This window comes from Mizuhopecten yessoensis, unplaced genomic scaffold, assembly GCF_002113885.1.
Source record: "Mizuhopecten yessoensis strain PY_sf001 unplaced genomic scaffold, ASM211388v2 scaffold3459, whole genome shotgun sequence".
Classification (NCBI taxonomy): Eukaryota; Metazoa; Mollusca; class Bivalvia; order Pectinida; family Pectinidae; genus Mizuhopecten; species Mizuhopecten yessoensis.
Genome location: NW_018405055.1, coordinates 36,311 through 61,158, shown reverse-complemented (window position 1 = coordinate 61,158; position 24,848 = coordinate 36,311). Strand labels below are relative to the sequence as shown.

At 34.3% G+C, this 24,848-nt stretch overlaps 2 protein-coding genes across 2 annotated transcripts; one reads left to right on the top strand and one right to left on the bottom strand.

The window, feature by feature from the left end:
* Window positions 1-855: 855 nt before the first annotated feature.
* LOC110447550 (surfeit locus protein 1-like) lies at window positions 856-15,793 on the bottom strand. Its single transcript, XM_021493322.1, has 9 exons — window positions 15,666-15,793; window positions 9,767-9,883; window positions 8,993-9,105; window positions 8,174-8,371; window positions 7,108-7,180; window positions 5,771-5,818; window positions 5,352-5,469; window positions 1,364-1,445; window positions 856-1,135 (listed from the first exon to the last, which is right to left on the bottom strand). The coding sequence occupies exons 1-9, from the start codon at window positions 15,693-15,695 to the stop codon at window positions 1,063-1,065; spliced, it is 852 nt and encodes a 283-aa protein (XP_021348997.1). The 5' UTR covers window positions 15,696-15,793; the 3' UTR covers window positions 856-1,062.
* Window positions 15,794-15,826: 33 nt separating this feature from the next.
* Window positions 15,827-23,033, top strand: LOC110447551 (prefoldin subunit 6-like). Its single transcript, XM_021493323.1, has 4 exons — window positions 15,827-15,933; window positions 21,317-21,387; window positions 21,718-21,842; window positions 22,349-23,033. Exons 1-4 carry the CDS (start codon window positions 15,873-15,875, stop codon window positions 22,467-22,469), a joined length of 378 nt encoding a protein of 125 aa, XP_021348998.1. The 5' UTR covers window positions 15,827-15,872; the 3' UTR covers window positions 22,470-23,033.
* The last annotated feature ends 1,815 nt before the right edge of the window (window positions 23,034-24,848 follow it).

Below are 24,848 nucleotides of genomic sequence, written 5' to 3'. Positions count from 1 at the left end.
AAGGTCACAGATGCATTACCTTACTGAAATGGCTAATTATGACAGAAATGGTAGGTATTTTGTATATTGATGCAAGCTACATTGTGACAAAATTCACAGTAGTGGTGTTTGTCTTTTCCATCGGTCTGCAGATACAACATCTGAGGTTAGACTTTTTCATGACACTTGATCTTTCTATATATTTTTTTCCTTGTTTATTTAGCTCCTACAGGGGCAACAAGCAGCTGTAATTTTCGGGGTTATAAGTTAGCCCATAGACGACAGTTCTAGTTAGCACTATTTCTCAGAAAGTACTGGAGGGGTTTTCTCAAATTTTATTGTTTTTAGGACTGATCAGAAAACACGATGGTAACCAGACAAGCCATCTCAAGTTTTGATAGTTCAATTTTGTCATCATTTTTGTCTCGCTGCCACTAAGTAGCGGAAGCGAGACTTAGGTTTTGCTTTTCCGGCGGCGGCAACATTAAGTTTTTGCGTTTTAAGTTAGTTTCACTGAAAGTATAAGTGCTAGACCAATGAAACTTTGACCATAGACGTATCTTAGGTAGTACATCTCAACCCATGCATTGAATGCTGGATGTGGCCTACCTTTCTTGTTCCATTGACTTTGTCAGCATCTCCATCAACATTGACTTTTTGCATTTAAGTTACTTTCTCTGAAGTTATAAGTGCTACACCAACCAAACTTGACATGTGCATTAATCCTACATATAACAGTACTTGTTCCTTGGTAAACGCAAAGAATCCATCTCGCCAATTGATCACCCATCACTATTGCCTGAAGAATTCAGTTAAAATGACATTGTTTTACTATATTTCAAACATAACCAAGAATCGAGAGAAAATTTTATCTTTTATTAAAACAAAAATTAATAACTGCACCAATTCAATACTGTATTCAGTAGTTTTTATTCTTGTCTTATGGCTTTTCACAAATACAAGGGAAATTGTATCATTATTGGCATCCATTTTGATAAAATATATACATTTAAGCAAGTCAAGTGGATCCAGAAATTTGTTTTTATTGAGGAATATCTAGAAAAAATATAATTCATTACTGTTTTATAAAAATTTCACTGGAGCATATTTTCGTCTATACCATGACACTACACAAAACAAAATTGCAAGCAGGTACCTGAAAGTAAAAAGAAGTAGAGTTAACATAAACTGAAGGAACTTCTTCATTACAGCAGATTTAGACATTACATATGTTTATATTGAGCCTTTTATAAAAAGAAAGACAAAGAAAAACATACTTAGGGTATACATATAACCAGTTAACAGGACGACACATCTACATTTACATGTATATCAAAGTTTTGGATTTCAAAATTATAGACATTTTCAGAAGGTTTATACTTACAATACTGAGAGATAATATGCTAGATGTGGTTTTAAGTCTATAGTGATCTGACCACCGATTGGTCCCCCTTCTACAGTGCTATCTGCAACAATATTAAAAGATATTTAAAAACAAATTAGACAAAGAAATGAAAAAAATTCAATTTATTCGAGACCATGGTGGCCAATTCAGATTTCATGTTTTAGTTTTGTGAAACAATTAAATTTTCAGCACAATTGATTCGTGCGACTTTGAATGTGAGGCAAAGGACAGTGATTAGCAAGACTTGTCACTTATGGGCCAGGTGAGCTAAAAAGCAACCAAGATTTGCTCTTGAATAAATTCTTTCAGTTCTTGAGGTCAAGATCAAAGGTCATTGTAACCTCACTTAATATGAGACACAGAAACTTCCTATGATGTAATTCTATAAAGTTTAAAGCCAATTCATGACACCTGCTGAAATATGCTCTAGCTATAAGAAACCTGTAATTTAGTCCTTGAGGTCAGGGTCAAATAGAGGTAACAGTGGCATTGTTTAGGATGTAACACACTGCCTGCCCATGATGTACCTATAAACTAAGTGTTACACGACACACTTATAATTTTATAAACTTCACATTGTGGCCGCGACAGTCAGATCCCCTAAATTAAGTAAATCTTCTTTTCAACACAGTTCTGCAACATGACAGCAAATCTACAAGCTAACAGATTATATAGAGTAACACCATCAAACACATAGTTCTTAAGCAAATCAAGTGTGGCCTTCCCTGGCCTCTCTCTCCAGAGGCTAACTGTCTCGAACCTCGAATACAACATTAACTATTCATGAGTAAGTATCACCTATTGTACATAGGTAATGAGGCACATGCAGCAATTTAAGCTAATCCAACTTATTAAGCTAACTTTCCCTTTCCGAAACAACAATACTAGATATGCACCATATGGCATTGACAGTTACCCCTGTCTGTTTTGGGGAGTTCACACTACTCTCGTTCCTATCTTTTTATCATTCTTGAATGACCTGGTCGCCACTAGATGGACAGCCCTTTCGCAATGCACAGTGTTCAAAATCGCAAGATTTGACCTCAAATGTAATACTTTTGACCAAAGGGCTGCTCTCTATTGGTACCCTCTATCTTACATGTTGTAAGATGGTTCCATTCTTTATCATTAATGACCTCATTTACAGCCCATTTTCTTACAAAAGTTTGACACCCACTCATGAAAGACGGGCTGGGGTATGCACCAGAAACCAGTTGGCACAGGACAGATGAAGCTATACTCTATACCCCTGAATTCTTTTAAAGAGGAGATAATCCTGTTTAACTGTCATCCTTAACAAGATATAATGTAAAAACATGACTTCATGATTATTGTGAAAATATTTGAAAGTTTGACTTTAAAGTAAATCACAGTCAGATTTGGAACAAATTTAATAGCCATTCGACCAAGCAAGTTACAAGGTAGATATGACTCTTGGTTTCATGATTAAAATGAAAAGGGGTGTTTTGAAGATTTTAAGTCATGGCCTGTGAAATTTAATGTTGCTCAAAGTAATTTATTTGATCAATGATAGCCATGCAACTATTGTAAGCAATCAGCCAGATATTACTGTGGGCCTCAAGATTTATGTTTTTTGAAGTATTTTACAGAGTTTACACCTGTAACCTTGTACAGTAGACCTTCTCTATACCGGACACTAAAAACATTCCAGTGTGACTGGAGGTTAGGATATCAAAAGTTTCATCCACTTCATGGAAAGTCCAGCAATAATCACCAGACATAAATCTCTGCTTTAAAGTTTAAAGTACTGATTAGGTCTGGGAGGTGGAGGGGGTTTACATAATTTCAATTCCTTCCAAAAAAGGGGGAGGGGCGCTAATTATGGCAAATACAGCAATAAATAAATAAAACTAGAAAAGGTCTGTAAGACATGAATGCTCCCGCCACCATGTGAAACTAGAACACTGACAGGTCAGTAAGGGCCCCGTCTTGTGGCAATATAACCCCCATAATCATCAAGAAGCAATCTGCCCATATAGCTGAGCTTGATGTTTGACATTTGGACTTCAAAAAGAATCGCAAGAAAGCAAATATACATTTTACATGGACTATGATGTGAGTCTTGTTTCCTTCCACCTCCATATTTGCTTGGCTAACAGAAATGTAAATACCGGTGCAGTACTCATTTGTTAGCTTTGATTTGTTTTATTTCACCTTATATATCTCCTCCATAATTAGCCAGGGTCAAAGTCAGAGATCCACTTAGTCTTTTACCTTTGGACCCAAATGACCTTGACCATTAACCCAGTGACCCTGATCTTTGGTCAGTTGACTTATTCTTTAATTCTGACCAACTTTGTTTCATAATATCATAACAAAATGTTCATCAGTGAAAAATACAAAACTTGACCTTGACCCTTTGGACCCAGTGACCTGGACAAAATTTGACATTGACCTTTGACCCAGTGGTCAAATGACATGGCTTCAAAGTGTCTTAATGAAATGTTCACCAGCAAAAAAATACTAAATTTTACCTTAGGTCAGTTGACTCTTTGTTAAATTCAGACCAACTTTGCTTCATAAAGTCATAACAAAATGTTCATCAGGGAAAAGATACAAAATTTGACCGTGACCTTTGACCCAGTGACCTTGACCTTTGGTCAATTGACTCCTTGTTAATTCTGACCAACATTGCTGCATAATATCATAACAAAATTTAACCTTCACCTTTGACCCAGTAACCTTGACCTTTGGTCAATTGACTCCTTGTTTAATTCTGAGCAACATTGCTTCAAAGTGTCATACCAAAATGTTCACCAGTGAAAAGATAAAAAAATTAACCTTCGACTTTGACCCAATGACCTTGACATTTGGTCAGGTTGACTCCTTGTTTAATTCTGATCAACTTTGCTTCATCATGTCATAACAAAATGTTCATCAGTGAAAAGATGCAAAATTTGACCTTGACCTTTGAACCTAATGACCTTGACTTTTTACCTCAATGTGTAATTTTGTGAACTGAACATCTTGACCAAATTTCATGTACATCGGTCAATAAATACCAAAGTTATCAGCCAGGAACAAAATGTGTGTTCAGAAATGAAGTAGCTAAAGTGGTGACACTAAATCGGTTGATGATTCTATATATATAGCAACCGTGGCCTTGGCCTTGACCTTGGATACTGAAACACAATGATGCCCAACGTATACTCGTACTTGACCTTTGTATAAAGTTTGACGAAAATCTGTGTAAGTTGCCAAGTGTTTACATTAAATTGGGACGGCAACACTATACTCCTCCCCCCCTCCCCATTTTATGGCAGGGGCAAAAAAATAAAAATAATTTGAAATTACAGGGAAATTGTCCTGTATCTCTGTTGTATAGTATTTTACCATTCTTTTATTCATTATCTGATTTTTCTTTCAAAGTAAGCTTTAAAACATTGTATACAAACATTGTGTATTCATTTTTAAAAAAATGATGTCACTAGGGTTCATGCATGTATGATGAAGGCTGAAATATTTTTCAATTGTTCAACACAATTGAACAAAAAGTTTCTAAAAGTTTAATACCTAAAAATGAAAAGGAGAGGGAAAAAATATATGGATTGCTATAACACATTTACAAGGATCAAAATAAACAAATTGAATTTGCTATCCTTTTTCAATACCTGGTCATAAATGAAAATCTGTTACAAAAAATAATACAGTAGAGCCATAACAATGAATCGCAATGAACATGGAAATGAGCAACACCATATGCCAGTCCTCCACTCTCAATAAATATATCAGTGTCTACCTCTTAATATTTGGTGAATGGATGGATTATATAACACCATAATACTCTCTGAAAAGGCAGATAAAATAATTGTCATTTTCAGAACTTCCTTCTGAATTGCTGCATATAAAGGGTTAAAATTATACCCAATCCTGTTGAAGGATTTCTCTCCTCCTGTGTTTCAGGTAGCTTAAATAGGGAAGCTAAAATCCATGACAATAAACATACCAGAAACAGCATCCAAGTAGACTGGTAGACTATTTGTAGATTTAGCTAGGCTTTCCACATCTCGTGTATAAAACTCGTGAGGATCATTGCCTAATGAATTGGTTAGGATAAATCTCTCCTGGAACGATGAAAAGTTGATATCAATTGTAACACTACCACAAAAAGTATTGTGTACCAAATTGAAATGTCATCATTTCGCTTCTTTTAAAGAAATCATTTCTGGAATCATCATTAATACCATTAATTAAATATCAATACTTTTTTTCACAATAAAACAATTAGGATGATTGGAAAGGGTTTGGGGTGATATATACCAGTAAAGTAAAAACTTCTTTGGACGTTTTTGTGACCTTTCATCCAATTTTTACACATGTATGATTTATCCGTACAAAACCTTAAGAAATAAATGTCTGACTTACCCGTTCAGATTGTTGAAGAGTACCTACTAGTTCCACTTCACCTTTAATCTAACAGAAACAATGTATCATAAATAGTACTGCATCAATTGATCAAAGATGGAAAACTTTGCTAAAAATGAAGTTGGATATCTTTCTTTGGTATCAGAGATGTCATTTAAATTGAAATGTTTTGTAAAATATAATTCATTTAAGGATCAAGGTAGCATATACCCTTATACAATTCATAGGTATAATGAAAATATAGCATTTACCTTACACAAATCACAGATAAAATGTGTAAGGTAGCAAATAACCTAACACAAATCTCAGGTATAATGTGTAATGTAGCATATAACCTTAAACAAACCACATTTATAATGTGTAAGGTAGCATACAACCTAACACAAATCACAGGTATAATTTATGAGGAAGGATATTTTCTTAATAAAGACAGCTTATTATCAAATAAACGCAATTTCTATATTTCTTCTCTTTACATTGTTTAACATCATAAAGGTGATTATCAGATTAACATTACATATATTGTACGCTTCAGAAGAATAGTTCAGGAGTACACAAATAATGAAGTTCAAAACATCTCAAATATTTGAAAAACAAGCAAATTCGTGGAATTTATATCACCCGCTTGCAGGACATATTATTGATGTTAGGTTTAAACATATGAGTATCCTGCAGTTGAGGCATAATGTATAGCTTAAAACTTGAAGAAAAATAATTCCCTATACCTCGTTGATTATCTGCATGTAAGGAATTGGTGGAAAGACAGAGGAACACAAACATTGTTATCAAATTTGAAGGAATTTGGCTAATATTTGCTAGAGTTAATAAGCGGAAACTGCAGATAATGACCTTTTTCGTTAATCAAGGGGGCATAACTCTGTCAAACAAAGCCTGATTAAAGTGGTTGTCATACTTGACCGAGCCCTAAATGCGTTGAACCCTGTTACTAAGTTTGAACACAATCGGATAATATTTGCGAGAGTTAATGAACAGTCACGGCAGATAATGATGTTTTTCGTTATTGAAGGGGCCATAACTCTGCCAAAATGGGGTCAGCTGAAAGAGGTCATCAAACTTGGCCGAGCCCTTAAGGAATTCAACCTTGTAACCAAGTTTGAAAAAAATCGGTTAACATTTGTTGTTGTTATTGCACGGAAACGAAACGCAGCAGATGACGTTTTTCATTATTCAAGGGCTCATAACTCCACCGAATGGAGAACAAATACTAAAGGTTATTGTAATGATTTCAACACTAGCTTGCACCAAAACCTTAACCAACAGGAACTAAATAAACCCTCCATTGCACCCCTCCTTTTCTTTGAACAGTCAGTATTTACCTGTCCTTTTAATCGTGAACTTGGATCCTTTTTGTTCTTTGGGATCCAGCCTCTGTTTATAAGTATTCGTTCTCTGAAAACAAAGTACTTTAATTTTCATTATATTACATAAACAAACATTTCATGGGTGATATTTTATTAGTACACATGAGAAAAAAAATCTAAACAATGGATTGACAAATTTAGAGTTATTCAAAACAACCCATCAGAATATATTATGTTTATAGGTGTAAACTCCGGTCAGTGATTATTAAAACATTGAAGTTGAATGAAATCAGAGGTTGAAGTAAGATTGCAGTGATCTGATATGTTCGTTTTGTCGTCCCGTGTTAAGTTTCATATTCCTGTAAGAAAGGGTATATGATCTGATCACATGAGAAATGCTACAAAAAGACAGTAGTTATAATTATAACTTACCCTGTGTCTTTACATTACACTTATAACTTATCCTGTGTCTTTACATTACAGTTATAACTTACCCTGTGTCTATACATTACAGTTATAATTTACCCTGTGTCTTTACAGTACAGTTATAATTTACCCTGTGTCTTTACATTACACTTATAACTTACCGTGTCTTTACATTACAGTTATAATTTACCCTGTGTCTTAACATTACAGTTATAACTTACCCTGTGTCTTTACATTACAGTTATAACTTACCCTGTGTCTTTACATAACGGTTATAACTTACCCTGTATCTTTACATTACAGTTATAACTTACCCTGTGTCTTTACATTACAGTTATAACTTACCCTGTGTCTTTACATTACAATTATAATTTACCCTGTATCTTTACATTACAGTTATAATTTACCCTGTGTCTTTACATTACAGTTATAATTTACCCTGTGTCTTTACATTACAGTTATAACTTACCCTGTATATTTACATTACAGTTATAACTTACCCTGTATCTTTACATTACAGTTATAACTTACTCTGTATCTTTACATTACAGTTATAACTTACCCTGTGTCTTTACATTACAGTTATAACTTACCCTGTGTCTTAACATTACAGTTATAACTTACCCTGTGTCTTTACATTACAGTTATAACTTACCCTGTGTCTTTCAGAGTGAATGGTGTAACAACCAGTAATCCACATTTTTCTGACTTTTTGAAGACTAATAAATTTGACTGTGAATCTTCATCTTTTACAAGTTCTCTAGGTCTGATGTATCTTTCCATTGTGTGATCAAACTCCCCAATTACTTTGATACGCCTGTATTTCATTTCTGTTTCCGAAAGGCCCTCCATACTGGAAAAAAAATCATGCATTTTTGAAGCACTTCTCTTCCTATTTCAGCCAATGCATTATGAAAGTGATGCAACTTTGACCAATAATCATAATTCATTTAGCCCCGAGTATGTATACATAAGTGTTAATAGAATAGAGGTTGTCAAAAAACACTTCAAAATAAATAGTGTATTTAAGTGTATTAAGAATATCCAGTACAATGTATATTTCATCAAAGGGGATATTTTAGTTCTTCACAATTTGTTATAAGATATGTTGATGGTTTACAAAATGGATTGGGAGGATTATCCCCTATATTTCTAGTGATTTGCATTACCAGGTACTGGTAATTGTCTGGCTCCAACAGACAGGGCTGGGGACGAGCAGGGGCTATAGCATATATTATAAGTACTCTAAATGGAAATGACACATATTATCTGGGAACGTTTGATTTATATGATTTATATGAACTAGACTAGTCCACTGAAACAGTCAAAATCTGGGAAACAGTCCCTATATGGTTTAGTTTTTCTATATATGTACAGATATTTTATGCAAAGTAGGGAACCTAATTAAGATAGATTGATACATTTTGTTAAGTAAAACACAGTCTTATCACATTTGTAATATAATTGTACTTACTTATAAGGTAATGGAATAGGTTCTTGTTTTATTTGTTCCTCAAGAAACAATGTATCCTTCTGATTAGTCTGATAAAAAAGCGCTGTTCCCAGACACAGTCCAACAGGAACTGCCTATAAAGCAAACAACTGTTGAATGTAAACTTCTAAAGGTAGGGTTTCCAAATTTGTCCACAAAGACAATTTGTTTAAATTTCTAATTAAGTCATGTCATATTCTAAGTGAATATCTATGCTGTTTAATGCTGAGCCATTTTTCAATACAAAAAAAAATCTAAACCCTGCAAAAAGACATCCATGGATGTTTTTATGTTATAGAGTTATACCATTTTTAAAATGGTGAAATAATTCTCAGACATAAATGATTTATAGCTGTTTCATGCTTAACTGATAATTATAAAGGGCAGTTGGATGAAATCTGCTCAAAAATTTTCAGGAAAAAACATATTTTAACATATTGTCAGCATTTCTAAACGATCAAAGGAAATATTCAAAATAGTGTACGTCGTTAATGGTAACGTTCTAGAAAAAAGGACATCAAATTCCCCATCAATATCTGAGAGAATTTCTTCTAAAATATTGAAAAATGTTGAATGGTCACCTTTGACCGGACAGCAAGAATTTTAATTAGACATTTTTTTTTCTTAAAACATGTAATGAGAAAAAGTTAGCACTGACCAATATTTACATGAATGCTGTATAATCAGTAGTTTTTTAGCTTAAGTCATTTAAAGATTTTTACATACAACGTCAAGGCTGTCGAAGTAGATACTTACAAATATAACTGAATCTGATAAGACCAGACGTCTTCTGAAAGTCGATGGTGTCTTTCTTGGGGTGCTTCTTAAACTTCTTATATTATCCATTCTAGACTGACGTAGCAGAATCCTCCTCTTAAAGAAACCATATGATTTTAAATTCACCACTAAATAAATTTAAAATAAGTCACTTTAATCTTTGAGGAACTCTTGGATTATGAGTCTTTCAATAGTGGATAAGAAATGTTCCCCTCAGACTGAAATAATTCGACTAATGTTGAAACAATATCTTCTCTACTATTTTACACACTATAATTACGTATGAAATGGTTGTTTTCAACCTAGTAAAAACAATATTGCTGCTGTTATTTAATACAGGAATCTGTACTGATTGTAGCCTAATACATGTGACATGTTCAAAGCAAAATGTTAATTGGTCATTCAAAATAAACCTCACAACTGAGTGAAATATTTTCACAATTACAGAATGCAGTTTGGTCCTCATATAATGAACGGAGAGTGCACAACCGGATGCGAAGTCAATCTTTTCACAGCAGAGGGAAAAATTGAATACTTATGTGTTTCCACCCGGCAACTTTCTACCTAAATATATTCATCAATATATTTGTGTATTCAATCACCCATTATGTGTTATATGTAGTGCAAAAACTTTGGTAAGGCTGGTTACTGGCCCCAATACACTACCTTGTCCCAGTCAAACACTTTCCAACATAGCGATCGCCATTGTGTTCACATTTTTTATTCTGTTTATCAACAACATGATTAGTCAACCCATCAACTTTGATCATGATAATGACATTTATAACTCATTAACTTTGATCATGATAATGACATTTATAACTCATTAACTTTAATCACAGGTCAAATATTGAGGAAATCACTGTTTTTTATGAGCAACTCTAAACAACTAACTGTTTTTGTTTTGAGCCTACTAAGGCTACTTCTCTCAGGCGAAATACTAGTACATATACATGTGGGTTATGTGAGATACCAGTAACATGGGAATGCGAAGGTGTATGCTGCGATGAGTGCAGAATTTGGCATCACCATTCATTTCTAGAACTGTGTTCAACAGACTTTGACCTCATGCAACACTCTAGTGTGCAGTGGCTATGTTGTAAATGAGACAGCATAAATGTGAGCTCTTTCACTTTCAGAAGTTACGAAATTGATTCCAACTATTATGCACCTTTACAAAACACTGATATCACACTGAAATCTATAAACTCATCAATATTCAGACCACTTAAGACAAGTAGCCCCCACCTCGCCACGAATCGTCCTACAGGACCATCACTCAAAATTCAACAGGCACCAGTAAGCACTGTCACTTATTGACAGGATACCTCAAGAAGAGAAACCTACAAATTTTGAACATTAACTGTAGAAGTGTTAAATGGATAAACGCTCAAGAGTTTTCAGCTGCTATTTAATATCTCAATCCCCAATAAAGTTTGTGGTACGGACTCGTGGCTTTGCAGAATGAAGCCAGGAACAACTCCAGGGAAAGATGCAACCAAATCCAGTGAGGTATGTCCCATTCACTATAGAGTGTACAGGAATGATAGATCCTCTCTTGGAGGGTGTGTCTTTATACTGATACATGAAGACCTTATTTCAGTTGAATAACCAGAATTTATGTCCACATATAGACTGGAACTCTATGTCAGTAACTTCCCTAGAGCAGATAGACAAGTACAATAAGACCTAGTAGATATATCAAACAAATAAACCTTACCCAGATGCATTAACTACCAACTCATCAAGACAATGTTCTAAGGCTCGGTATTTACCACCAACCTGTCATTAGTTAAGAGCTCAAATACCTGTATGTAGTCCCTGGAATTTCTGATCATGATATTGTTGTAGTTGAATCTGACACCAAACCACACTACAATACTCAAAAACCTAGGAAAAGCTACTTATACAAGAAAGCACTGGGAGGCATTATGTACTGTATGAATCACACTGAGAGAGAAATCCAACAACTCTGTAATGAAGGTAAGAACATTGAAGTAAAATGTTAAACCCTATATCCTATCTAGGACCCTCCAACAGCGAAATTCACCACTATGGCTTAACCATAAACTACGAAGAACGAATAAGAAGAAAACCAGACTACATCGAAAAGCCAGTAAGACAGGGAAATGAGACCAATACCACTTTTTTCAGCATGAATGTAAGAAAGTGTTCAGGCATGCTGAATGTTCCTACATAAACAACAACATACAACAAGGTTTCGCAAATAACGACTCTAAACCTTTCTGGAAATATGTTAATTCCAAACAGGAGGGCAATATTTGAGTATCTCTACTTAAGCAAAATGTGAAGCTACTAAGTGAAAGCAAATCAAAGGCTGACATATCAGTACACCAATTTAGCTCAGTCTTTACTAGAGAAACATCAACAGCTAAACCATACATATACAAAAGTTGTAATTCTGACATTGGAAACATCATGATCATCATTAAAGCAGAACGGGTACTCAAACTAATCAACATTATCAAAAGCCTCTGGGCCAGACTCCATCTTAAACCAAGTTTTAAAGGTTCTGCTCCACTGGCTCCATCTGTAACGCTCATATTCCAAAGATCACTTGATACTGGAATGTTACCCAAAAACTGGCTCAATGCCAACATAGCTCTGAGCTCCTGTCTTCAAGATTAGGGAGATCGCCATCACGCTGAAAACTATAGACCAGTTTCTTTGACATCAGTTCTAAGTAAACTCCTCGAGCACAGAGTATGTAGACATATGATGCGTCATTTTGAACACCGCAAAATACTTATATCCCTCAACCATGGGTTCCACTCAGGTAATTCATGTGAGACACGGTTATAGCAGTCACAAATCAAACACGTTACAACTAGCTTCGACAAAGGATGCCAGACTGACAACGCTATATTGGACTTTACTTAGGCTTTTGACACCATGCCTAAACTGATAGATTACAAAATAAACTTAACGCTTATGGAATGCATGGGCATCTCCACAAGTGGATTGAATCAATCCTATGTAACCCCCTCATGAAGGTTGTAATGGAAGGTGAAAGCTCAAAGGAAATGAACATAAATTCTGGCGTCCATCAAGAAACCGTCCTTGGACCCCTGTTCTTCCTTTGTCATATGAATGACTTGCCAGACAGAGTAAGATCCAAGGTACGCAGGAGACTGTCTACTGTACTGAGAAGTAAAGTCAAAGAAAGACCTTCAACAAGGCCTGGAAAATTTAGAACTATGGGCACAACAATGGGGCATAAGATTTAATGCCACTGAACGCTGTACAAATTGTACAACAAAAGTTTGCATATTTCTACCAACTGCACTGCACCATTTTAAAAGAAGTCCAGACAAATCCGTACCTGGGGGTTACCTTGTCATCTGACGGCAAATGGACAACACATCTCAACAACATACACGTACGAATTAAGAAAGCTAGTTAAACAATTAGATTCATCCATATGAATCACAACATTGTCCCCAAAACACCAGGAAAACAGCATACATCTCCTTAGTACTAGGGTTGCAACGATATATTGAGATATTTTGAATATGGTACGAAACATATATTTTTGGACTGGTTAGATACACCAATGCTATTTTCCGGATTTTGTTGTTACTGAACTAAGTTTAGCTCCAGCCCGGCATGCACATCGAAAGTCATGAGCTGTGTGAAACTTTTAAGTCATGTCCATTTCGAACCAAGTCTATTACCAGTCGTAATATTGCCATTAAAAATTTGCAACATATCTTTTCTATTTGCTTCTATACTAAAATGTTAATTTATTTATTGTATCGTGACCACAGTATTGTGATACATCATATCGTCGTGTTAATGTATTGCTGCAGCCCTACATAGTACAATCAACCTTAGAATATGGAACCATCATATGGGCCCTAACCTGCAATCTGACATTACTTAGATGGAGAAAACCCAAAGAAAATCTGCCCGATTTATGTCTGGGGACTACAAATTGAGAACACCAGGAAGTGTCACAAATATGCTCAAAGACCTAGACCTACCATTACTCCAGCAAAGAAGGAAGGAACTAAGACTCACTTTCCTGTACAAGCGACATCAGAGGATATGTTATTCATATGACTATAACACACTTTTATACCAAATTTCAGTTTGATATTTGAAAAATTGACAGGTTATCATGAGGTAAAATTTTACGATGTACAAGTATGAAAATTTACAGCGTATCACACATATGTGCACACATATAAGGACTTTGCATAGCTGAACACGGCCAGCCCAGATTAAATTGCTGTATAAACACTGGTATAACATTTTGTTTGTTTTATTATTTGTTGCTTTCCTCATCAGAATCAGAATGGATGATTTTTTTCAGTTTCATTCTTTGTAGAATTTACCAGACGCTACGGAATCTTGGTCCATTATGATATGTGTTTGTGTAACCACAGAATTAGAGACTATATCTCTGTTATGTGTTTAAAAACATATACATATTTATAAGTTTGTAGACTTATAAATAAAAAAACGAAAATTTGTCTAAATCCCCCAAACGTGTAAAATTGCTCTAAACACCTTAGTTTAGGTCCAAATATAGCTGTAACATACTAACAACCAAATTCGTGGAATTTATATCCCCCGCTTTTAGGACATATTGTAGGTAAACATTATTGATGTTAGGTTTAAACATGAGAGTATCGTGCTGTTGAGACATAATGTATAGCTTGAAACTCGAAGAAGAAACAACCTTATCTTATATTTCCTATAGTTATTAAGCGGAAACTGCAGATAAAGACTCGGCCAAATGGAGTCTGATTAAAGCGGTCATCAAACTTGGCCGAGCCGAGTTACCAAGTTTGAGAAAAAAAATGGTTAAGATTGGTTCCAGTTATTGCACGGAAACAGTAATTAATGACGGTTTTCATTATTCAAGGGGTCATAACTCTGCCAAATGGGGTCTGCTAAAAGTAGTCATCGAACATGGCTGAGCCCTTAAGGCATTTAACCCTTTTAACAAGTTTGAAGAAAATTAGTTAACATTTGTTGTAGTTATTGCTTGGAAACGAAACGCAGCAGATAATGATGTTTTTTGTTATTCAAGGAGCCATATGATAACTCCGCCAAATGGGGTCCGCTGAAAGTGGTCATCAAACTTGGTCTAGCCCTTTAGGCATTTCACCCTGTGACCAAGCTTGAAGAAAATTGATTGACATTTGTTGTAGTTATTGCACGGAAACAAAGCGCGGGAGATAATGACATTAATTTTTTATTAATCAAGGGGCAATAACTCTGCCAAATGGGGTCCGCTTAAACGTTGTCAATTTTTCAAATATCAAATTCAAATTTGTCGGTTGAAGACGCTTTTAAGGGTGACCATTGATTTCAGCCATATCTGATGATCAGTAGCTGACACCAGTATTGAACAAGCGTAGGATTAAAGATATTTACATACTTTGAAACCAGCAACATTGTGAATTAAGCATCAACAGTAGACGGTGTTTTACACTACAATTGTCTGTTCCTACTCATTTTTTGTACAACCTGTTAAAGACTGCATGAACTCACTAAGTGACCAGTTTTCCAGTGAAAGTGAGATATATAGATCTAGCCTTAAATTTTGACTAGTTAGCTTATACATTAATAAACTAGTGTTGTTAATGCACTCTCCGTTACCTGTTGATCATTATGCAAGAATTGGTTTTTCAACGTAACCGTAAAGATAAAGAATGACAATTATTATACAATGACAAAAGTAAGTAACATCTAGCATTTATATTATATCCTAGCTTTCAATATATTCAGTTCTATCATGTACCGGCTATACATCCCTTGTCTGCACTTCAGCAATAAGTGCTTATTTTACAAAAACGTCAGGACACAAAAACATAGAGACAGATTGCATTATTTTGGTAATGCTTACCAAATGCCGTATGAAAGACTGCTTGTTCATTGTTGTGTTGGTGATTTACAGCAGACCACCTAACTTGTAACTCTTTAAACTCAAGTAACTGAAGTTATGTTTAGTATAGGAAGGAGCACGAAACTGTTACGCCGCTTCTCATTGGTGAGTGATATTGTTACCCACCAATCAAATATCATCACACTGCATACCAGAGACGGTTTCAAGATGGCTGACGTTCAGAAGAAACTCCAGGCTGACTTAGAAAAGTATCAGCAATTACAAAAAGGTAACTTTCATTTGGTACCTGTAAGTAAATTGTAATGAAGATAACACGTATGTTAATATTAGCATGACGTCAAATACGTTATTTGTGACCTCGAATCTTCAAGCCCAGCCATTAAATTATAACCATGTGTAAACAGCGATTACATGTGTTTTGGCATGTACCGATGCAGTCGTCAGGTAGGAGCACGGGTGGCACGATTTACCCCAAAACACGCAAAAAGACCCAAAAAGACTCCAAACCACCTAAAAACATCCAGATAAGATTACAAAAAACACAGACGACACTTAAATAATATTCAGTTAATATTATAATGTATCCTCGGGTTACCGGTTTCTGCGCATAAGAAGCATCCGCGATTTCGTACTCATAGTACTCATATCGGCAGAAAACTGTTGAAATTACGGATGAATGTCATAAACATGTATACAATCTACTAATGGGGAAAAAACTAGCAACATAAAACAGTATTTAAAAAAAATCAGAACAAACAATTTTTAACAAATGTCTCCCGTTGGAAGTAGCCGTCATATGTTTCCGTGCGTCTATTTTGATTTAGTGTTCGAAGAAAGGTAACTCGAATACACTAGAAAGAAATTCTCTACAGCGACATGGAAGAACAAAAGCTTCGTTTGGAATAAAAAAATATCTTTGATCGTCAAATTAATTATCAAAACTTTTTTTTTTTAATTTCACATTTTTAATTGATTTTTCAAGATGTCAAATTAAACGAATTCATGTAATTTTATAAAAATATTTATTATATTATTTAGTTATAATATAGAATCTGTTATAAAAAAAAGATCTGCAGTCTTATATCGGTTTTGGTTGATGGTAAGTTATTTCTCATTTTATTCTGTTAAAATTTTTGGTGACAGTTGGAAGTTCATTGCATTACAAGGTTTACGTTTCATTGAAAACACTGTTTATCAATATAAGAATGTCTCCTTTGCTCTTCGGAAGTGGAAAAAAATGGCGAGGAGATGTGGCCTCATTTGCATACAAAATTTTAGTACGTTTGTCAGACTACAAAAAAGACTGGTTCATGAATGAAATATATCACCGTTTTTTCATGTATGGGTTCATTTTGAGTAAGATAAAAAGTGCATTAAGCAAAACTGCATATTTATGCATGTTTTTTAATCAGTGATTGATTCTTATGTTTTCCGGACGAACTTCTGGTAATTTTTGTGTGAGTTTATAGACCAAACGTCTAAAATATCCTTGTGTTGTGTCCAGCAGGTCACGTAGTTACGAGATATAGCTTGATAAAATGGCTGCGCGGAAATACATAATGCGCAGGTCCTGATGACTAGACGATAGTAACCTAATTTTCTGCAAACGTAAAATGGATTGAAATAATCAGAACCTTAAAAAAAATCCACTATGCTTTGTTTTCTTGTTTCTCTTATCTGAATTTCCTTCCTTTCTTATATAACATTACAAAAAAATAAAATACCACTTACAAAAAGAGCAATATTAATTAGTATGAAAGTATGTGTGAAAGTGGAATTCATTATGTATAATGAAATGTATATGTTTTTGTAATATGAAAAATACTTTAAAAAAAACCACAAATAAAATAAAAACAAAAAAAAAACAAGTACATCAAATAATATCCTCTTTAGAGCAAATGCACTTATCAAATACAAAATAAACATAGGCTACCTGTGTAAAATAATGTGGAAAGAGTGAGAAAAATACCATTTTATATAACAAATATCGATCTTCTGTGAATAACTTAGACAAACGGTAAACTTGTTTGCAGGGGAAGTAACTCAAATACGTATAGTTAATATTACTCATGTCACTATAACTATCCAATTAACGGGAAACATCATTATGTTACATAATGCAAGGTAGCAAAAATATAAATATCTATGTATATTTAATGTTTTTGTGTGGTTTTTTGGGTGTTTTGGGGTAAATCGTGCTGCCGGTGGAGCACCGGCAAGTCTAACTATATAGGCAGATTTTGCTATATTGTCAAAATGACTATACGAACATGGGACTTATGTAAACACACAACCCTTTACAGGTCATATAAATGCTGTTTTTATTAATTTTATTTTCTAAATAACATTATTTAAAATATTATCTATTTATTCGTTTTATAGCGATATATCAATCATAGGTGGTGGGCACGTCTATCAAAAAAAATAATAGAATATCTAGTTTTATATATTCAATTATTTTTTTTGATAGACGTGCCCACCACCTATGTATCAATCAATGTAAAATAAATAATAAGTAAAGAAAAGCATTCGAATGAATTATGCAGTTCAAGAGAAAAAACAAATGCTTTTGGTACTGTTGCATTTAATTGCCCCGTCTATGGCATCAGTGTAATGTTGCGGAAAGACTGAGGCCCAGTAGAAGGACTTCATATTTGAAGATGTATTGTTTATCAATGTAACTGTAATTATATGTATAAGAAAAGTTAAGTATATTTATGATTAAATTCCAATTTTATTTTCCGACATGATTTACTTTGCCTGATCCCTCTGAATCGTGTAAAAAAAGAATCACAATAGCCTAAACATATCTGAATTTCCCTCTGGTTTGGTAGTTACTATATACTTCCGGTTTGGGTGGAGAGAAGAAAAGACTGAAAATTTGAACGAAGCTTCAGTTTCTATAACTTTTAATGTCATGAATTTACATAAACACAGAAAAAAAACAAGTAAAGAGATATTTTTGAGAATGTGTAGCAAAGGTAAACAAGCATTGTAAAAATAGGATCGCAGTAACTCTGCTAGATACTTCCGTGACGAAGGTTTTTTGATCGCCTAGTATATCGACGTTACCATGACTACATTTGCTACGTACATGTAACAGGAACAAGAGCTTCGCCGCGAGACGAGCTTCGCTCTTATTATTAATACCTGGACAGATATATTTAATCGATCCCATACCTTGTAACGGAGCAATTAAGCTCGGTGTGAATCACAATGGGGGGATATTACCATTAATTGACAGCTAATGTGTCCTCATCCATACACTGCTTTGTAATTAGCCCAAGATTCCTCTAACCCTGACAGAGTGCACTACTATATGGAAATGTGGAATTCTCCAACAGCGTTTGGTGTCAGAGATTTTGAGGTGCTAACAACAAAAATCAACTATTACACAATGCATACCTCATAGCAATACATATATCGATAACTGGATCCCATAACTTACAAAAATGGCATTCGCACAGGTGGAAAGTTTTGAATGATTGATAAATGAGGACCCTACTGACAGAATTTAGCAGCTGTTGGTGATAATTAGTGTAAAAGATGTGGATTAATTAGGTTGCCTTACAAGCGTCAGCTGTAGGGAATTTCCCTTTAGCTCAGCGGTAGAGCATCAGGCTTGAGAGCCAAGGGTCGCGGTTTCGAGCCCCAGCGACGGCACTATCTTTATCACAATTCCTCGTCCTATTACATAAAAGCAGGTTTGGATCAATAAAGAATCCATTTATCTATATATGTGAGGTTTGTGTTGTGTCGTAGTCAAATTTTGTTGTCAGCAACTCAAAACTCTCTGACACCAAACGGTGTCGGAGAACTCCATGTTTTCATATAGTAGTGCGCTCATGGCCCCACACCAGACATCTTTCTATCCAAATGTCTATGTCAGGGCCAGAGGAAACTCAGGCTAACCAGGGAGATAGGCGCTACACCATCCACCAGGTTTAGCACAATGGGGCATTTGGGTAATAATCCTGCATTTGGGTAACAGTTACTGTTTTGAGTAACAATTTGAATAACATATATGTGCTGTTGTGTCCAACCTGTCCAGGACATGGCAGGTCAAAGTTACGTGATATCCATGATACGCTCCCGTTTTTATTTTCAAATGGGTTGTCATTACAACTTCTTGTCTTTTTTTCAGTCCAATGTGTTCTACTTCATTTTGTTTGCATATTTTGACAAAATTTTGTGTGATCTGTCAATACCCTTTTTATAAACCAGTTCATTACAGTGTATTTATTAATTTAAACTTCTGAAAAATATATAAATTTTGTATCACTGAACTACTTTTGATCAGATTTTTATAACTTCATTGCATGGTATTTAATATTTCTAAAATTAAAACTTTTCAAACCATATTTTACCTTTGTAATCACTGCATGAAGAGATGAGATCAAGCATATTTCTCTCTGTCATAAATTATTATAGGTTATGTTTTAAACAAAGTTTTAGAAAATTTGTATGACAATAACAGAAATCACTTTCACCTTAAACCTCTTATATTGCATTATATATTACATAAATATTTGTATTTATAAAATCAGTTAATTACAAATTTTATTTTTCTAGTATGATGCTGACAAGAGAAATATTAACCCAATATTTATCATAGTAGTGTAGGGAAGTTATAATAGACAGTGACAAAGTATATTATAAAAGTTGTTGAAAAAAAATCAAAAAGCTTCTTGTTATGTTCAAATTGTTATATCAGTCTAAATAAATTTTCTTATAATTAACTGTAACAGGTTTTTATCAGACCTCATTTATAATATAAAAATGAAAAGAAGCATTGAACTATTTCTTCAAAATCATTTAAAATGTCAAAATTAGAACACTTATCATATTTTCAATAACAAACATCCAAACATCCAACAGGCTGTCTGTACACACATGTGATCATAAACAACATGGTTACCTATGCTGAAACTGTAAATAATCGAATTTTCGAAGACCTGTATTTCACCGTTTTTGTTGTATAGGCAACGAGAGTCAAACATTTCATACCTACATTGTGTAAGTTTAGGGCACGGTTTTGACATTACATGCACACAAACTGAAATATTAACAATAGCAAAGTTGTACTCACCACATGGAGTTACATACTGCACTGCTTCCAAAACATGAAACTGATGTGAATGATGGCAGAATCACGACTCCACAAGCTTTCCAAATTTTGTGTGTGTGTGTTCCGATACTTGGCCAACGACTGTATGCAGTTAGCCAGTTATGCTACTGTACATTTCGACTGTTCAGCAGTTATTTACATTATTTACGCTTTGTTCCCTGACCATCCCATACCCCAATATGGAGAAACATCCCAATACATTAAATCAACATACTAACTAATCAGATATCAACATCACAGGTCTTGATCATGCATATTGACCTATACATAAAGTTTCATGTGTACAACACTTTTTATCATCATTTGTTTACATTTGTCTCATACTTATATAAATATTTTAAAACTGTTTCTGTAGCCATGATTTAGGAAATGAAAACACTGTCAAACATGTAATAGAAACATGTTAAAAGTCTCAAAAAATGTACGTAATGAAATTAGAAAAAAAAACTGCCTAACAAAGACAAAATATGGTGCACATTAAATAATGTTTCCCAAATGTAATTTTGAATTTACCTTTTTTCAGACTATCAGAAAGTTGTGAGCCAAAGACAGCAGCTTGATGGTCAGCTAAATGAAAATACTCTTGTAAAAGAGGTGAGTTCACTTTGACAATAAACCACATGTACCTAGTCATTTTTGTCAACTTTATGTCAGTATGGCATTGTCTGGTTGGCTACCTAGCTGACATGACATCTTTTGCCAAGAGCATCACTTCTTTGATACTAAAGGTTTTTTTAAACTTACTCATGTGAACATATTTCAATATATCTAGGTAGCCAACCATTTGTATGAGAGCTGAATATGTTGATAAATATTCATTGTTGAAATCACACTTATATCAATTTAAAAAAGTCTTTGTTTATCATGAAAATTAAAGGTGTATATATTTTCAGAATTTTCATGAATATGTTTATCTATTTTCAGGAATTATGTCGTTTAGAAGAAGGTGCAAATGTTTACAAGATGATTGGGCCTGTCCTGGTAAAGCAGGCTATACCAGAATCGAAGCAAAATGTACAGAAACGAATAGACTACATTACTGGTGAATTGTAAGTCTAATTGTCTTTAAAGTCTTATAAATTCTCTTAACTTATCATATACTGAAGGGTAAATGCAACTAGTTTTTAGGCTCAATGACTTTTTTTCAATTCACCTCGTATAAAGGACCAATATGTGTTATGTTTTCTTTGAACCTCATCAGTCTTGAAAACCATAAACCAGGGGTCATGATATTTGGCCCAAAGGTTGCTGGCTAGAAGTGCTGCATTTTGTGAAGTTATGCTCAAATAAATGACATTGTCCAATTCCTGGTCTTGGATCAAACATGATAAAGTTGTGACAACTTCAGGTTCAAATTTTGATAATCTTTTTCATTATACCCCAAATTCTTGGAATGAAATACTTGTCATGGATAGAAAAGTCCTTATAGGTGCTTAATAAAAATAATAGTGATGATATAAAGAAAACCTTTTAATCAGATGTTTTGATTAAAAACATTTTTGAGATGATACCTTTGCGAAAATATATTTAATGATAGTTTCATTATTTTTTTCAGAAAACGACATGAAACTTCTATCAAAGATTTTGAGAAAAAACAGGAAACATGCCGTGAAAGTTTAGCAAAATATCAACAGCAAATTCAACAAGCACAAGTAAAAGCTGCAGCCCGGAGCTAGTTGATCAAGACAGAGAGTTCTACTGACACAAAATAACAACATGGAGCTAGAGTGACTTCAGTGTAGATTCCCATTCAGACAGGAAAACAAACATGTCAACAGGGTTTATTGGCTTAAAACACGCGATTCTTGGAACTCTATATCAAAATGTGTACTGCTTAAAAACTGATATTACCAGACAGTTGGTAAATGTGGAGGAAGTATGTAATTGTGTTAAGATTTGACAATAATATAATTAAAATTTATAAGAAAACTTTCGGAAAATATAATCTAACCATTTTTTTCACAGTGAACATTGCCAGAAATATTTCTTTAGTTTTAAGAAGATTGTTTTAACAGTTAGCAAGGATCAGATTTACTTTAATGAATATTTATTAGACACATTTGTTGCTGTCATATCAATTGATAGCTTAGGATAAATGTTCTGCATTTAGATAATCATGTAAATGAGACCCAGATGAGGGAAACCATGAGATGTTTCATTGTTCAGATGGCTTCTGATTTACCGAGACTTTTCTTTTTACATCCAGAAAGGATATTAAATTCCATTCTTTTCAAATTTCACTCAGTCTTGGTGTTATTTATTATCTATGAACTATTATTTATCATAAAAAAAAACAATACAATGTAGTGGAAGGCTTTTACAATATATATATATATATAAAAAAAAATGAAATGAGTGTACTTCCTAGTTTTATATTTCATAATGTTCTTAGCTACATTTGTAAGTGTGGTGTGTGGACAAGCATTCACTCAGCATGCTGTTATTCTTCTAATTGGATTAAAAATGGTTGTTTGACATTTGGTCTCCTTCTGTCTGGGATGAAGTTAATTGTTTACATGGTTATTGTACCAAAGATGTGTCACATGTCTATATCATCTGGATGTAGACATACAATCAAAGTTCTCCTGTGATCAAAGTAGAAGGAAAAAAATAACTGGTATTTCAACAAACGAGCAAATTTGGATAGCTGTAGAAACAAAAGGGCCCAGAAATCCCATCTTCCTCCAGAGGTCAAGCATGAGCAGCACGCTCCTTGTTATTATTTTTGATGGAGCAAATGTTTGAAAAGGGTTTCCTGGCAATTTTCAAAAATACTTCCTCATTTACACTTTTCACAGCAGTTACGAAATGAAGGTTGTATTTGCTTAACACAAGTTTATTCCTGTATACCATCCTTAAAGAAGATAAGAATGGAGACTGAATCAAATAATAAAAAGGAGTGTTGTGTAGGTCACTGCTCCCAGCATTGGACAGACTAGAACAGAAATAGCTATTTGTATTACGGAATGTGAACAATCAGCAGAAATAAGTCGTAACAGAGAAACAGTAGATCCAAGGTAAAAAGGGAGCAAGAAAAGGAACTACACGTTGAAGTTGAAATGAAGCCGATGAATCAGTTAGCTGCTGCTGATAATTTAAGTTCTTGATATATAGGTTAGATTTCAGATAAAAAAATGGACTTGAAAGATAGCTTGGTATAATTGGAATAACCAAAGTAAATTTGAAGCAATATCTTCTTACCTTGGAATTCTCATTGGAGTAGTCATTGAACTGTTAGTTACTGAAACTAGAGCGAAATCTGAACTAAATATGTTCGGATTTGGAAGGATAAGCTCTACTGCTTCATCTGCGATACCACTATGTAAATCAAGGTTAGATCAAAGTAGCGTCCCTGCGTCAAAGGTAGTAACAATGAAACATTGAGGCACACTAAGAGTAGAATGTAAAACATCTACCTGCATATCACACAAGGAAATAGAACATTTCTCAATAAAGTCATGATGGTGATTGTTAAGAGTGAAATAACAATTTTAACAATGTTACCCAGTGCAGGGAGATATCAATTTTACAGCTGTTGGGCACCTGGCTTGGTGGCCGTTTACATATGTCAGATAAGGTTAATTGATGACCTCCAGGCGCGTAGCTACCATGTAAGCCAATAAGCCCGGGCTTGCACATAATTTTGACAAGTATAGGTTTTCATGACGTTTTTTCTTTTCTTACTGATACTATAAAATGGAGTTTAAGTTTTGAATATATAGTATACGTATGTAATTCCTCAGATATGATACATTGTTAATAGTTAGTGGGGCAACCTCGCTTCTCGAAATGACCAACAAATAACAGGAGCAAGTATAAGGAACCAGTTACAAAGCCCAAACAGGAGACGAAACTGTGTGGGAGACTGAGTAAGGGTGACAGTGGGGGTAATCTTGCTTCCCAATTAACTCGGATCAGATTATGAGAAAGACAAACCCAATTGCAGGTTCATTAATGCAGAAGTATCAAATGCATTTATCAAGATTAGGTAAAAACCAGACAATGTATGTATGGAGGGTGCACAAAGCAATACCGACGGTTAATCTTCAGAATTA

Coding starts and splice junctions, on each gene's coding strand:
- LOC110447551 (XM_021493323.1), top strand. CDS start 15,873: ATGGCTGACGTTCAGAAGAAACTCCAGGCTGACTTAGAAAAGTATCAG. Junction 15,934..21,316: donor GTATCAGCAATTACAAAAAG/GTAACTTTCATT, acceptor ACCTTTTTTCAG/ACTATCAGAAAGTTGTGAGC. Junction 21,388..21,717: donor AAAATACTCTTGTAAAAGAG/GTGAGTTCACTT, acceptor ATCTATTTTCAG/GAATTATGTCGTTTAGAAGA.
- LOC110447550 (XM_021493322.1), bottom strand. CDS start 15,695: ATGAACAAGCAGTCTTTCATACGGCATTTG. Junction 5,819..7,107: donor GTTCACGATTAAAAGGACAG/GTAAATACTGAC, acceptor TGTTTCTGTTAG/ATTAAAGGTGAAGTGGAACT. Junction 5,470..5,770: donor CTCTTCAACAATCTGAACGG/GTAAGTCAGACA, acceptor TCATCGTTCCAG/GAGAGATTTATCCTAACCAA.